General features: G+C 47.7%; 1 protein-coding gene and 1 pseudogene across 2 annotated transcripts in view; both read right to left on the minus strand.

Annotated features, from left to right (window-relative positions):
- Positions 1–9,273, minus strand: part of TSPAN15 (tetraspanin 15) — a 47,451-nt gene extending 38,178 nt beyond the window's left edge. Inside the window, exon 1 of one of the 2 annotated variants that reach the window (XM_016133085.2) lies at positions 9,056–9,273. In XM_016133085.2, coding sequence (XP_015988571.2) covers positions 9,056–9,151 — 96 coding nt within the window. In that variant the 5' untranslated portion in view covers positions 9,152–9,273. The remainder of the gene's footprint in view (positions 1–9,055) is intronic. The other variant, XM_036222931.1, reaches the window with a different exon arrangement.
- A 5,206-nt stretch (positions 9,274–14,479) lies between these two features.
- Positions 14,480–14,599, minus strand: LOC118604332 (annotated as a pseudogene).

Below are 14,599 nucleotides of genomic sequence, written 5' to 3' on the forward strand. Positions count from 1 at the left end.
AGGTTGTAAGGAAATCCCACATGTTTTATAGCCCCACTTGGCAAGCAGTTTTGATATAACTACTTTCAGAACCAGGAAGTCCTTCCTGAAAGCTAACTTGCACTCCCTGCCCCTGTGTTAACCCCTTTCCATCAAGCTTTCCTTGCAGAGAAGCCCAGAAGAAACTGGTTGTAGATCATAGCCTTTGACCTACGTGGGCCAACATGAAGCTACCAACCTTGCTTCTCCCCTAGCCCCACCCCTGCTTTCTTCCTCAGTCTTCATTACAAACCACAGTAGGCAAAGGTATTTTCAGGGCCCTGCCCAACTGAGGCCCTTCCAAGAAAGGCTTTGCATTAGTCTCCAGGGGCTGCCATAACAAATTATCACAAACTGAGTGCCTTAAAACAATAGCAATGTATTCCCTCACAATCATGGAGGCCAGAAGTCAGAAATCGAGGTGTCACGGGGCCATGCTCCCTCCGGAGGCTCTAGAGAAAGACCCTCGCTTGCCTCTTCCAGTTTCTGGGGGCTCGGAGGCATTCCTGGTCTTGTCTGCCTCTGCATTCACATAGCCTCCTCCTCTCTGTATTCGCAAAGTCTTTTCCTGTCTGTCGCAAAGCTCCCCCTGCTTTTCTCTTATAAGGGCACTTGTCATTAAATTTAAGGCACACTCAGGCAGTCCAGGACCATTTCATCTTAAGATTCTGAACTTAATTATCTGCAAAGACCTTTTTTCCATATAAGGTCACATTCACAGGTTCTGGGACAAAAATATATTTTTGGAGGAATGTGGGGGGGAGGGGGGTGACTAGTCAACCCACTACAGAGATCACTTCTCAGAGTCAAAGTCAAGTCCCCATCCCTCCACTCACAGGCCACTAGTTTATCGCCATGACCCCGAGCAAGCTCGCTGCACCTATCTGGATTCCCCCCCACCTGCTGCACCCTTCCTACGGGGGCCAGAACTGCAGGCCACTGATACACATACAGCTTCCTAACATGATGCCTATTCATCGGCAGTTCTCAAACTGGAAGCATAATTAAAGGGGGAGGGGGGCAGTTATCACAGTTTACCCTTCCAAGTATGTGAATCCCTGACTCAAGAAACTCAATCTGCTTCTATAGAGACTTCTTCAGTTAGGAAGTTAACTACAGAGCAGAAAAAAGATTGTTGTAAAGATAATCAAAAGGAAAGCAAAATTCTAGAACCATGGGCCCCCCTCCCCCACCTCTGAGACAGATACATCCCAGTTCCCTGAAGAAGCTCAGCCTCCCACATCCCAGGCTGCCGGTCTCCACACACCACCAGCTGTTGCTTGTTCACACTGGGCCCTGCCAGCTCCCCCACCCCCGCACCCCCCTCCTCCCTGGCTCATACACTCTCTCCCTTTCTGGGCCCACTGTCTTGGTGCTGAGCCTCTCCCAAAACTGGATACTAACTTCTCTAGCCCACAGAGACGATCCAGAGATCCAGATCGTTGGCAAGGTTGGGAAAAGGTTCACCATATTACTCAGGATTCAGCCAGAAAGTCATCTAGGAAACTGGGCCAGTCCCATCAGAATTCCCTCACAGATACCACCATGAGCTGCGGTTTCCACTCTGGCTGCACATTAGAATCATCGGAGGAAGTTTTAAAATTATAGGTGGCTGGGCCCCTCCCCAGACCCATGAAATCAGCTCTGAAGATGGGGCTTGGACATGTGTATTTGTCAAATCCTCCATGGCAGGAGGCCTCGAGCCACAGTCAAGGCCCACAAAAAAGTGACCCAGTCTCAGAATTTGGTAACAGCCTTGGAAGCAAGCACCCCACTCCACTCCAGCCAAGGAGACTTCACCTCAACTTGTGACAGGGTGGGCCGGGGATGGCATTGACCCACTGCCAAGCACACTGCTCTCACCTCTGAGCCCACAGCACCCGGTACACAATGAGTACACAGGAACTGACTGCCAGACCCCAAGCACCTCCGCAGCACCCCACACTGCACCCAGCACAGCCTGTCCACTGGTAGGGGACAGGAAACAGCTTGGGGGGCTTTGAAACTGGCCCAAGGCCATATCAGGGAGGAGCTCCCCCACAGGAAGGGGGAGTGCTCTAAGCACAGATCCCTCTCAGGGCCTCAGTCTCTTCAGCTATAAAATGGGACAAGTGCCCCTGTGTACCCAGCTCACAGGATTGTTTTGAGGATCCAAAGAGGTGAAGCAAAGTATGGGGGGACAAACACAAGAGGGCGGCTCCTCCAGAACCCCCCAACCTCCTCAGCACATCCCGTGAGCTCTGGGCTCCTGCCCAGGGACACTAGTCACCATTCCTCCCGTCATCTGCCCTAATGCTTATCACATACGTCTCTGCTAAGGACCCTGCAGGCATCACCCCATCCAAGCGTGGCACCTGTGGGAGGTACCATAGTTTAATCCCTTGACACAGACCAAAAAACTAAGGCACAGGGAGTTGTCCATGACTTGTTGTGGTCACGCAGCCAATCTAAACTGCCCCTCGCCCTACTGCTCCCTGAGATGCTCTCTACAGGACTTTTTCTATGGCTAGCTCCTTCTCACTCCTTGAGCTTCAGCTACAATATCAGCTCCTCCTAAACTCCTTCCTCGACCACCCGTCTAAAGTAGGAACTTCCATCTCTTCTCACTTGTGCTCTAATTGCCTCTTAAGCACCTATCATAAACTATGTTCATTTACTGGTTTGTCTGCTTTCCAAGGTCTGGGCCTAGTCTTCCTTGTTCATAGTTGTTTCTCAGTAACTATCACAGTGCCTGGCATACACAGTAACCATCAAATAACTATTTCTTCACTGAATAAGCAAATGAACCGCCTCCACCCCAGGGAGAATTACAGGTCGAGAATGGACTCTCTTGCCTTCCACTAAGAGTGGATTCAAACCCATTCAGATCCAAAGCTTCTTTCTTTTCAATCCCCTGTGCCCTGGCCTGACCTAGAAGACATTATTCCCTGTATGTGGAGCCAACTGGTACAGAAATTTCATTATCAGTTTCTTATCTGGTTTACTGAGCCCCACCCCAGGTTGGCATTGTGAGTCACCCAGAGAGAAGAGGCACCAGGAAGCGGGAGGAAGGAGGCAGGTCCTTATTCCTGCTTCTCAGGAACAAACAACGAAAGGCAGCAAAGTCCCAACCAGTCCTACAACTTAAAATAATCCTTGCCTTTCAGAAAGAGCGGGATCATACACAGAAGAGTAGACTAAGAGCAAAGAGACTTTCTCGGGGCCTCAGTTTGTTCATCTGGAAATGAGTACATTGGAAGGGGTTCTCCAAACCCCTGCCAGGGCTGCTTTCCTGATTCTTTGGATTCTCAAGACCCCATGGCCAGGCTGGGGAAGGAAAGGACCTCTCTGCCGGAGGCCCAAGCCCAGGCACATTGCTTCTGGATCTTCTCCGCCAGCCCAGCAAGTGATGACTGACACCATTTCTCCCATGTGAAGGCTGTGAACTTCCTGCTCAGGTTCCGCTATTTCCTCTTTGAAATGGTTGCCTAAATCAAGAGGAAAATGGACCTGCCTGATGAATCAAGCACAGTTTCTGAAAAACCAAGGAAATAAACTATGTACAAGGAAGTACCCTGACAGATGTGTACCAACACGTAATGGTGGTAGACCTGAAGGTGACTACTATTGTTTTTCCACTGTTCTTGCCTGAATTGCTTGGAATTTTTTTTTTTAATTATGCGCACATATCATTTTCACAAAAATAAAAGCTCTTTTCAAAAGTTAGAAATTCTTGCTAGAAACTGAAACTACTTTCTTTTCTGTCTGGCTTCATCTAATGCTGAACTGGGAGACCAGGTACCTGTCTTCCTCCTGAAATGCTGCCCTCCACCCACACCCTGAGCCCCGACACCAGGGGGAAACCACTTCTTGCGGGAGAAGGGCAATGGCTGGTAAGGGTCATGGTGAGCCAATGAAGAAACTGATACATGCACCCTCAGGCAGCCTAAGTCCTGCTCTTGGTCTGTCCCTAGCTTGCTGTGGAGTCTCAAGCAACTCGCTTCCTCCCTCCAGGCCTCTGTTTTCTCCTCAGTAAAATGAAAAGGTCACACTGGCGGTGACTTCAAGGGCCCTTCTCATTCTCAGTCTATGGCTCTTGAGCACCTAGAACAGAGAAGAAGGTAGGAGGAGAATGGCAAACTGAGCAGTTCATGTAGTGTTATCATGTGCCAGGCCCTGCTCTAAGCATTTCCTATATATGAATCCATTTAATGGTCTCAGCAATTCTAATATCACTCATTTTACAAATAAAGCAAATGAGGTACATAAAAGTTAGGGCCTAAGTCACTCAACCTATAACTGCCAGGGCTGGGATTTAAACCCCGGCAGCCTGGTCCAGAGTCCACACTCCTAACCATTAAACCACTGGGAAACAGAATCACAGGCCCAAGCTATGATAACAGGGTCTGTCCTTGGACAAGACAAAGAAGAGTTAATATTGCCTTTGGTACTCATTTCCTCCTCTACTTACCCACATCTACTTCTTTCCCACTCACCCCACTCAGTATTTTTCTTCCTAACATTACTCCTAATGTTCCCAATACATACTACTACTAATAATACTACCAATAATGATTAGTCAACACCTCATCTGTCAAGGCAACAGACTAGGTGCTTTCTAGAAAGCCAGTGTCTGCATGATCAGGCCAGGCCACTTTGTAAATTCAAGGCCTCAGCAAAATCTAGCCACTGTTGACTACACACCCAGCCTCAGCCTCTAATTGAGGCACTGTAGTTTTAGATCCTTGCTTACAACACACAGATTGGGACTCAACCACCCCAATGGAACAAGCCTTCCCTGAGCACCTACTAGGGGCCCAGCCCCAAGATCAGCATTTGGAAGAAGATGTAAACGAGCTACACCCTGACCTCTAGGAGTCACAGTCCAGAAAAAAAAAAAAAATTGTGTAAACAGATCCCTAGAATACCCCGCGGTCAGTGCTAAAATTAGAGGTGTGTCCCTAAAGGGCTGAGGGTACATGTGTCAGAATGATTCACCCTGCATGGTGGGAAGAGGAGGCTCCAAGTGCCTCTGGGTGAGCTCACTGCTCATGGAGACATCCTCAGCAACCTACCAAAACGGAGCAATAAACTGAGGATGAGGACATCTGGGGGTTCGTGCCAACTCTGAAACACATCTTCACTGGGCCCTGAGGGCCCTCTCTGAAAATGAGAAGGCCCCCAGGTGTGGGACAGGAAGTCACTGTAAGTGGTTCGATCGAGGTCATACTCACATTAACTCATAGGCTGAGAAAAGTTTTCATTGCTCAATTTCCCTCAGATCCCTCCAATCACATCAAGGAGCAAACCTCAGTTTGGGTGCCAGTTTGTGTTTAAGCCTCTCAAACACTTGCCAACCTGCTTTTTGGACAGAGGGCAGGCCCTGGTAGCACCCACAATATCTAGCTAGAATTTAATCATGTTTTGTTTCCCCTGCACTATATTTATTGTAACTGCTACCTGATATTTTTAATGACAGAATGTTGGTTTCCCATTGGCAGTAGTGCTATAAACCCTCCTTTTAAAAAAAAATTTAAGTTCTGGATGTGGTTCCATAGTGTAGTGGTTGGCACGTCTGCTTTACATGCAGAAAGTCCTGGGTTCACACCCTAGGGAGCCACAGTCCATAGTCTATGGCCATGTCACCCTGAATAAGCCCAATGTCTGATCTCAGAAGCTATGCAGGGTCAGGCCTGGTTAATACTTAGATGGGAAACCACCTAGGAAGACCAGGTACTGTAGGCATAAATAACAATAAATTTAGAAAAAAAAATTAAGTTTAAAAAGTGAGTTTAAACAAATATAGTAAATAATATTACAATTAGTAAAACCTCTATGTAAGACAATTTAACATCTATCAACAACATAAGCACACATACAAACCAGGCAAAGCTGTTTTTTGCTATTAAACATTCCAATAGTGATCGAGGAAGGAAGGTAGGGACTGAAAATGGGTACAAGGGCAGGGGGTGGGGAGAACTGACTTCTGCTGTTCATTCTACTGGTTGACCTGGGGGGCTAATTATACAGGTGTATTCACTTTGTAAAAATTCATCAAGCTGTATACACTTATGATTGGTGCATTTCCGAATGTGTATTATACATGCCTGTTAACCCAGCAATTCCACTTCTAGAAATTATCCTGCAGACATGAACACATATGTGCAAAGCAACATATTCGAAGATGCTCATTGCGGCACTGTTTACAATAACTAGAAATTGGAAACAACCTGAGTTCCCCAGCTGGAGACCGATTGAAGTCTGGCATGGCCTAGACTGAATTCTATGCAGCTATCAAACAAGGCAGCCTCCAGCAGAGTTCCAAAATTTACATGGATTTAACTTTAAGTGAAAAGGTAAGGGCAGAACTGTGTATAGTGTGTATTACATATTCATAGGGCATCCTATGGCTAGGAATATTAGCTCACAAAAGCATCACAAAAAAACAGATAATAGATGTCCCTTCTGGCCAGGGGAGAGGGGTAGGAAGGAAGCCTGTCACTGATGGCTACTCTTTTATACTGTTAAATTTTATACAAGATCATTATTTCATAATAAGTTTTAAAGCAAAATGTCTTACAGAGGTGCATGGCTATGGTAAAACCATAGCGCCTTCCAGAACTAAAGACCGAGATGAAAGCGTTAAGTACTTTGGGCTTATAAACAAGTAATCCTTGGCACACTCGTCCTCCTGAGGGATAGTACCAGAGATAATGGGCTTTCCTATAATGATTTCCAATTAACAGCAAACCCAGTCTCAGGCAAATTACTTACTCACACTGGGCTCCGCCCTGCAGTCAAACTCTGGCACCTGGAGCTGCCCTGGCAGAATTGGCAGGTGGCTGAGTTCTTGGCATGGGTAGGGAGATTTTTAAGCAGAAACACTTCCAGCGATGGGAAGTCAAGGATTTGGTAAGGCAATCTCGGTTGGCTGGAGAGAAAGGATTCCAAGTTCTGAGTCCCATCCTGCCCAAAAGAAGTAAAGCAAGAGCCATAAGGTGGTCTTCTCTCTGGGCTGCAGGGGACAATGACAGGACAAGGCCTTGAAAATTTAAGTTTTAATGGTATAACTTTCTTTTATATAGCTCTTGGCTTGCCCACACGTCACTATTTCCCCACATCACTAATTCTAAAAAAAGGTCCAGTGGAGTATGGAGCATGGTATCAGTTACCCATTTTACAGATGGGAAAAGGAGGCTAAAAGACTGGTGATTACATACGGAGAGAAAGGGTGAAGCCAGAAACATAACCCCCATCTTCTGACTCCTGGTCTTCTCTTAATCGCCCACCTCCCACCTATCAACCTTAGCCGTCTCTCTTTCAACTCTGACCTACAGAGAGAAGCGCTCCTGAGGCCAGACAAGCAAGGGGCTGGCAAAGAATCCCAGAATCAGAACCAAGAAGCCTATGAGACCATTTAGCCCCACAGTTTTCAATTCTGACTACGCACTAGAATTATCTGGAGATTTTAAATGAGCTTAAATAAATGCCTATGCCCTGGTATCTGTAGTGTTTTTAAAACTCTCTAGTTGATTCCAATGCAAGGTTGGGATAGAACCACTAAATGAGAGCTCAAATCACCCCACCCCAAGCCCACATACAACCTGCTGTCTCCCTGGAGCTTCTACCAACAGGTCCATGCTCCATCCTCTGGCCCCCAAACATACTGCTCATCTCTCTTCCATATTACTTAAAGGACTGGATTTGGAGCTGGATTCACCTGGTTTTCTAGATAGGCAAGTCATTTCACACCTGAGGCCCCAAATAGGGAAATGATTTGCCCAAGACCTCCCAGTGAGTCAGTAACAGAACAAGACTGGAATCTGGATCCCTTGACTACTAGGCAAGGTCACATCTACAGAGGGGTCATATGGAAAATGAGACCTGATGGCAAGGCAGATCTAGCAGTTCCCGCTAGCAGAATAGACCCAACAAGGAGCTGAGGAGGAGATCAGGAGAGCATATGTGTTTTAGGGAGATGGGTGTGGGTGACTTCCTCTCTGGTCCCTGGGTAAGACTGCCCTGTGGCATACTGGAATCAGGGGTATATTCTACAGTGGCAGGGCTGGAGTGAACTGTAGGAAAATGTCCTCATTTCTAGGTGGGGGCCAGCCTAGTCTGAAATTTCCATAAAGAAATCCAGTCTCTTGGGACAGTTTATTAGAAGGGCCCAGCCCATAATAATAAAAATGGCTCACATTTCTTAGCATGGTCCCCATGCTAAGCATTGTACTTCACCTATATCATTTAATTTCCACAAACATTTGAAAAGTTGGATATAATTACTGTCCCATTTGCATATGAGTAAACTATGGCCTAGAGAGTTAAAGTAACTTCCCCAAGATCACACAGCTAGAAAGTGGTAGTGGCAGGACTTGAAGGCTAGTTCATGTCCAACTACTATCATGCTGCCCCGCCACAAGAGAAAGAAGCGGTAAAGCTCAGTGGGCTCAGAAATAGTTACTGGGCACCTCGGAGCGGCCGGAGACCTCCCCAGATGTCATCTGGTGGAATCCTCCCAACCACTACGGGGACAAGGCTCGCACATCTTCCTGGCAATCCTCCTTCTACTCAAGAAGAAACCAAGAGCAGTGGGGTAGCATTTTGTTCAGGGGCAACAGCAAGTAAATAGTGGGGATGGGACTGGGAGTCCAGGGCCACAAAGCCTGACCACGTCCTCCAAAGGCTGATGAGGAGGCAAACTCGGGGTGGGCGCGGCCAACGCGGGAACCACCCGCTACTGCATCAGCGAATGCGCAGGACCAGACCACCAGTCAGGTGCAGGACGGTGAGCCAGGCGGTGCTCCTTGGTCGTAGCTAACCAGCTCTAAGACTCCCGACTCGGCGGCTGAAATTCTGGCTGAGCCCGGCCACCAGAATGTCCAGGTTCCCAGGGAGAGTGGGACGAGAAACTAGACGTGCGGCCCCGCCCCAACCCACCTTCCCGCGCGCCCGCCCTGAAGCAGCCAAGTCTGGACCCAACCCCGGGATCGGCGTGGGAGCGGTCGAGGGAGTGTGCCCCCCATCCCCACCCACGGGCTTTACTGGGGTCACTCACCCAGAACACTGTGGAGTAAATGACGAGCGAGAATTTGAGCCAGAGGTAGGAGAGGCGCGCGCAGTAGCGCACCTGCTCCGAGTCCCCGCGGGGCATCCTGGGCACTCGTGGCGCCGGGCTCAGGGGCTATCCGGCTAGGTCCCTGTCTGCGAGCACCCCCACCTGCGGCTGCCCGCCGGGCTGCTGGCCCCGCCACCGGCGCTCACTCGGGGACTGACACTGGCGAGCCGCAATCACAGCCGAGGCCGGGGACCAGCTAGTCCCAGCAGCCAATGAGCGCGAGGCAGCAGCCCGGCCTCTCGGAGGGGGCGGGCTGGGGGCAGGGCTACAGCTCAGAACCCAGAGGAGGATAAGGGAGGAGAGGGGGCGAGGGTTTTTGCAAAGGAGGTCGCGTGCAACTCTAGAAACGCCTGTGCTAATGGGGCGTGAAACAATGTGTGCAGAGGACTCAAGGGAGAGAGCGAGCGTGCCTAATCTGGGATATATAGAAATGCACACTTTCCAGTGTTGTCAAGAGGGAAGACTATGGGAAAAGAGCAGGACCTGACCGCTAAGGTGTTAAAAGTGTTCAAAATGTGAATGGAATAAGTGAAGTTGCTCAGCTTGAGAGAGAGGAATGTGGCATCTAGGAAGGTGCAGCTGACCTGGATGGGGCTAAGGGGTCTCCATGTTGCTGGGGACGGGAGTTTCCTTTTGTAACAGATACCCTCTCCTTCACCAGTCTCCAGGAATCCCCTTCTCGGTGGCCAGGTGAGATCCCAACACGGCTGCCAGAGGCCTCTTCCTCTTGGAAGCCCTCCTATGCACCCATCCTCAGCGGAGTCAATGGCCCCCTTTCTTACACACCCTCTGCCCAGGTTTCACCAGGCCTCTCCCCACCAGGCCTTTCCTCTGCCTCGTGCCAGACATGGCTGTAAGTCATCTCCCACAGCTACATGGCCCCAGCTTGACTCACTGCTGTTTCCTTGCTACCCTAGCCCAGCTCAGCCCCTGGGCTTGGGAGCCAGACAATCTGTTTGTGGCTTTTGGTAATTAAATGTGTGGCCCAGAGGTCATGAGCTTTCAAGGCAGTGCTGGGTGGGGTCCCTGGTGGTGACTGCAGGAATAGCACCCTTGTCCACGTCCTCTGTCCTGAGCACCCAAACCTCCTGTATACTCAGACTCCCGGAAAGAAACAGACACACAGCCGGCGCAGCCCTCAGGGCTCTGCCCTAGAAGGAAGAAAAAACAAGGTTGGGTGGGGAGGCAGCAATGCCCTGCCCAGATGGGTTAAAAGGAAGTTTGTTTCCTTGTACAAAAAAACTCAGGCTTTGCAAGGGTGCTCACATGTAAGGACATGGAACCAGGGACTACTGCAGGTTACCTTCAGATGAATAACCAAGGTTCAAGAAGACATCCTACCACAATGTCGAAAGTTGTCCTTTCTGTCCTTTGACAGGGAGGAAACTAACTCCTTACTTCTCTTTGGGAGACTAGCTTCCCTCGCCAAGCACTGCGGAGTTGGTCTTATACCCCTACTCTTTGAGGTGCTAGTCTCTGCTCCTTGCCCCCTAAGGGGTCAGTCTATCTCCCTCTCCCTGGGAATTAGCCTCCAAGCTCCCTCACCTATCCACACATACCTGAGCCTCTGTAAGGTGCCCTGGCAGATGACTCTGAGACACCCCTGCAGAGGGAGCCTGGAGCTTTTGGGGCTGGCACAGCCTTCCCTGGGCTCCTGAGCAACTTCATTGTCCTTCCGCACTCCTAATCTGACCCCCAACCGCTGACGGCTGCCCCTCAGCCATATCTGCAAACACTGAGACCTCAAAAGAAGTGGCAACCTATTTTCAACTTTTCTATCCTTTTTCCAGGAGCTCTGGGCTGGGGGTCAGCAGAACTAGTGATCATCCTGGTTTTGATATATTAACTTTTTCTGGGGCTGCTAAAAGATGTGGCATAGATAGTGTGACAAAGAAGTGTGAGTATGGCCCTGGCTTCAGATTAGAACCACCTGGGGAGCTTTAAATGTGTCGTGGTATCCAGGCCCCCACCCCATCAAGTCAGAATCTCCACCTACAGGGACCTGGAAATCAATATTGATTTAAAGGTCCCAGGTACCTTCTGAAGTGCAGCCAGGAGTTAGTGTCACTGGTTTAGAGGTAGTTAGGAGGGTGAGGTGGTCAGCCATCATTTTATCAGAAAGGCCACATTCCAGGGGTCACTCAGCTATCCAGTGGTAACTGGCTCTCCATGGGGAAGGACCTTGCTACCAGTTTCCACAGTGTAAATACTTCTGCCATATCTGATTTCAAGTTACCAACTCCAAGTCAATGAACCTAGGAGTTAAGAAGAAACTTACACCATCACAAACAATCAACTCAGCAGCCTCTACAGTTCTCCAAGTCTCAATCCACCCCTGAAGCTTTACTGATGAGCATAGAGGATGCCATAATGAATGCATTAGTAAAATTAATGGCTTATTAATTAGCATAACAGGCATTAGAAAGGAGCTCTCCTTTGGTGAAATTAGTAGTAGTCAAGAAATGTAGAGTGGCTAAAATGGTTTGGGGATACCACCCATTCCTTGTTCAGAGTAAAATAATCCTACTCAGGGATGAGGCACTGGACTGAATCATGGAATAGGAGAGCCAGTCATTAAACATCTGGAGCTTTCCTGGTTGCCTGAAGTGACCATCAGTCTAACTGAATCCTGCCCCTAGAATGTCATATCTTCCGTTAATAGACCCTTTATGCACAGTGGTAGAGCACTTAAAAGGACAGAGCACTGAGCCTTCACTGACTTTACTGAACAGATGGTATGAACCAGTTTTGTGGCTACTTGCTCATAAATGTTTGTTTTATAGATATTTGCATGGGTGACAGAATTTGTTCTGAGATCTGTTTGCATGATAACCTGGCATGGAGCTTGTAGGGGGAAATAACTAACCCTCACTTTTAGTGGGGGGCGGGGAATAAAAAACTCAGGATTGCACTTGACCAACTGGGCTTGCATCATTTGCATCCATGCCCCTGGACACGTGACTCTGTCTGTGCCTCTGTTTCCTCATCTGTGAAACCATGAGGTTGGACTATTTTCTCTTCCAGCTCTAACAGTCTTAGCTACGGTCCTCACAGTCAAGTCCATCGGCAAATGTAAGCCGAGCTTCTCCTATGAGTCAGGCCCTGCCCAGGCTCTGGGCACACAGCTGTAAACCAAATAGACAAGAGCTTCTATTCTCTTCTGTTCGGGACGTTGGGGGAGAGTGGTTGTGGGAACATGCAACATGTATGAAAACAAATACATAAAAAGGATAATTTTTTCTTTAATTTCAGTTCTAGATATCACCACAAAATATAATAAAGGAGGCTTTACGTCTATTAGAGGCTAAGCCTATGTTCTTGATTAACAGATGCCTTTAGGCATGGCGTATGATAGTAATCCATGAAACATGAGCAGAAGTCTGTTGGAAAACATTTGGGAAGTAATTAACACTTAAATGAGATCTAAGATGCAGTCGCCTGTCTGCTTCTGAAGTTGTTAGCATGTAATAACTAGAATTACATCAGAATTTGGGACAAGGGGACTTACTGAGGATGAAAGAGCAGAAGCATAGAAAAGAGTCAGTTCCTGATATTGAGCCACTAACTTCATACCTTAGGACTTACTACTAGACATATATAAGCAACTTAGAGCTGAAAGCAATCTGCAAATAGTAGCCTTGGTTTTCATGCTAGAGATCTAGAGATTGTTTTAACATTCCAAACAGATACAGGGCTACAAGAGGGGGTACTGACATGTTAAAATCTGGGAGAGGAGCTTCCAAGTGGGAGAAATGTGAAGTCCGTGAGAGAAAAAAAAGAAGCTTGGAGAGGTCTGTGGTTCTCATGCAAGGGATGGAAGGGAAGTAGAATGGGGAAGGTCAGAGTCATAGGCAGAAGCCTTGTAGCTTTGGTAAATGGTGCAGATTTACGTATTTCCAGTTTCAGTGAAAATCACTGGTAGGTTTCAGCAGAGACCTGATACAGAATCTGATTTACACTTCAGATGGCTCCTGCATGGAGGATGGACAAGAGGGGGATGGAGGAGAGGAAAGCTGGTTAGGAAGCCATTGCCACGATCTCAGAGCAAGAAGGCTGTGTGGCCTGGACTAGGGGCACAGCACTGGGAATGGTAACAAGAGGTTGCACTGGGGATATATGTTGGAGATAGAGCCAACAGGCTTACTGACAGATTAGGTGCAGAATGTGAGGAAAAGAGAAATCATGGATGATCCCCAGTGTTTTCACCTTGAGCGACTAGATGTGGCTGTCATTTACGAAGGCGAGGAAGATCAGAAAGACACGGGGTGAGAGGAAGCTGGGTCAAAAATCAGTTACTTTGGCCTTTTAAGTTTTTGAGATACATTTTCGAAATCCAAGTGGAATTGACCAGGGAACTCAGGAGTGAGATTTAGGTTGGATGATATAAGTTTGAGTAGTCAGATCAGTTTAAACAGTGGCCTATAGGAGATCATCATGGGAGAAAATATAGCAACAACAGAGAAGAGAAACAAAGACAGACCCTAGGGCCCTCCAACACTGAGAGGAAGAGAGGCAGGCAAAGAAATCAGAGAAGGTACAGCAGTGAGTTAGAAGGAAAATGAGTTTAAAGAGTTAAAAAAAAAAACTGTGCAACAGGACGTAGTGTCCTGGGAACTTCCCTTAATACACTGAGGTTATAACTACGCCCTGAGAGGTCAAGTGGGAGCAGAACAGTGAAAACTGACCATCAGCTTTGCAAGATGGGGGTCATTGGTGACTTTGGTAAGAGCTCTTTCAGTGATGCAATAGAGACAAAAGCAAAATGGAGTGGATGCAGGAGAGAAAGGGAGGGAAAGAAATGGAGGAGGAAAGTGCTGATAACACAGGAAGTGCACACTCCCAGGCAGGTGTAGGCAACCATTCTCATGGGAGGGAGTGCATACGTAGAATTCTTCCCAACCCACCAGACAGCTGGCCAGGCCAAATATTCAAGAGTTAGCCACTCTGTGGGAGAATTTAAATGGCCAGAAATTCTTTGTGGCTTCTCCATTGTTAAAAAACAAAATTCAAATAAGCAAATTTGAAGATCTAATTGGCTTTATTAAGCGATTCATTCTACCTAGCCACTAGAATGGAGCTCTGAGGAATTGTACAAAATGAAAGCTATGCAAAAAGAAGGTGGGACTAAGAAATTAAGAATTGATTACTTCCCTTAGGAGAATGCAGGGGGGTGGGTCTTATCTTAATTAGATTACCTCACTAGTCTAGATTAGGAAATTCCAGACTGGTTTGAAAGTAGACTCCTAGAAAAGACTGAAACTCCAGTTAGATTAGTTATTAAGTTTTGGTTTGGTGATGTGGCTTGACAAAAGTTACTCCATTTTGGCCTGTTTCTTTTTTCAATTTATTTATTATTATTATTTATGCCTACGGCACCTGGTCTTCCTAGGTGGTTTCCCATACTAAGTACTAACCAGGCCCAACCCTGCTTAGCTTCCAAGATCAGATGGGATCGGGCTTGTTCAGGGTGGAGTGGCCATAGAC

The sequence above is a fragment of the Rousettus aegyptiacus genome, unplaced genomic scaffold (genome assembly GCF_014176215.1).
Source record: "Rousettus aegyptiacus isolate mRouAeg1 unplaced genomic scaffold, mRouAeg1.p scaffold_m13_p_6, whole genome shotgun sequence".
Classification (NCBI taxonomy): domain Eukaryota; kingdom Metazoa; phylum Chordata; class Mammalia; order Chiroptera; family Pteropodidae; genus Rousettus; species Rousettus aegyptiacus.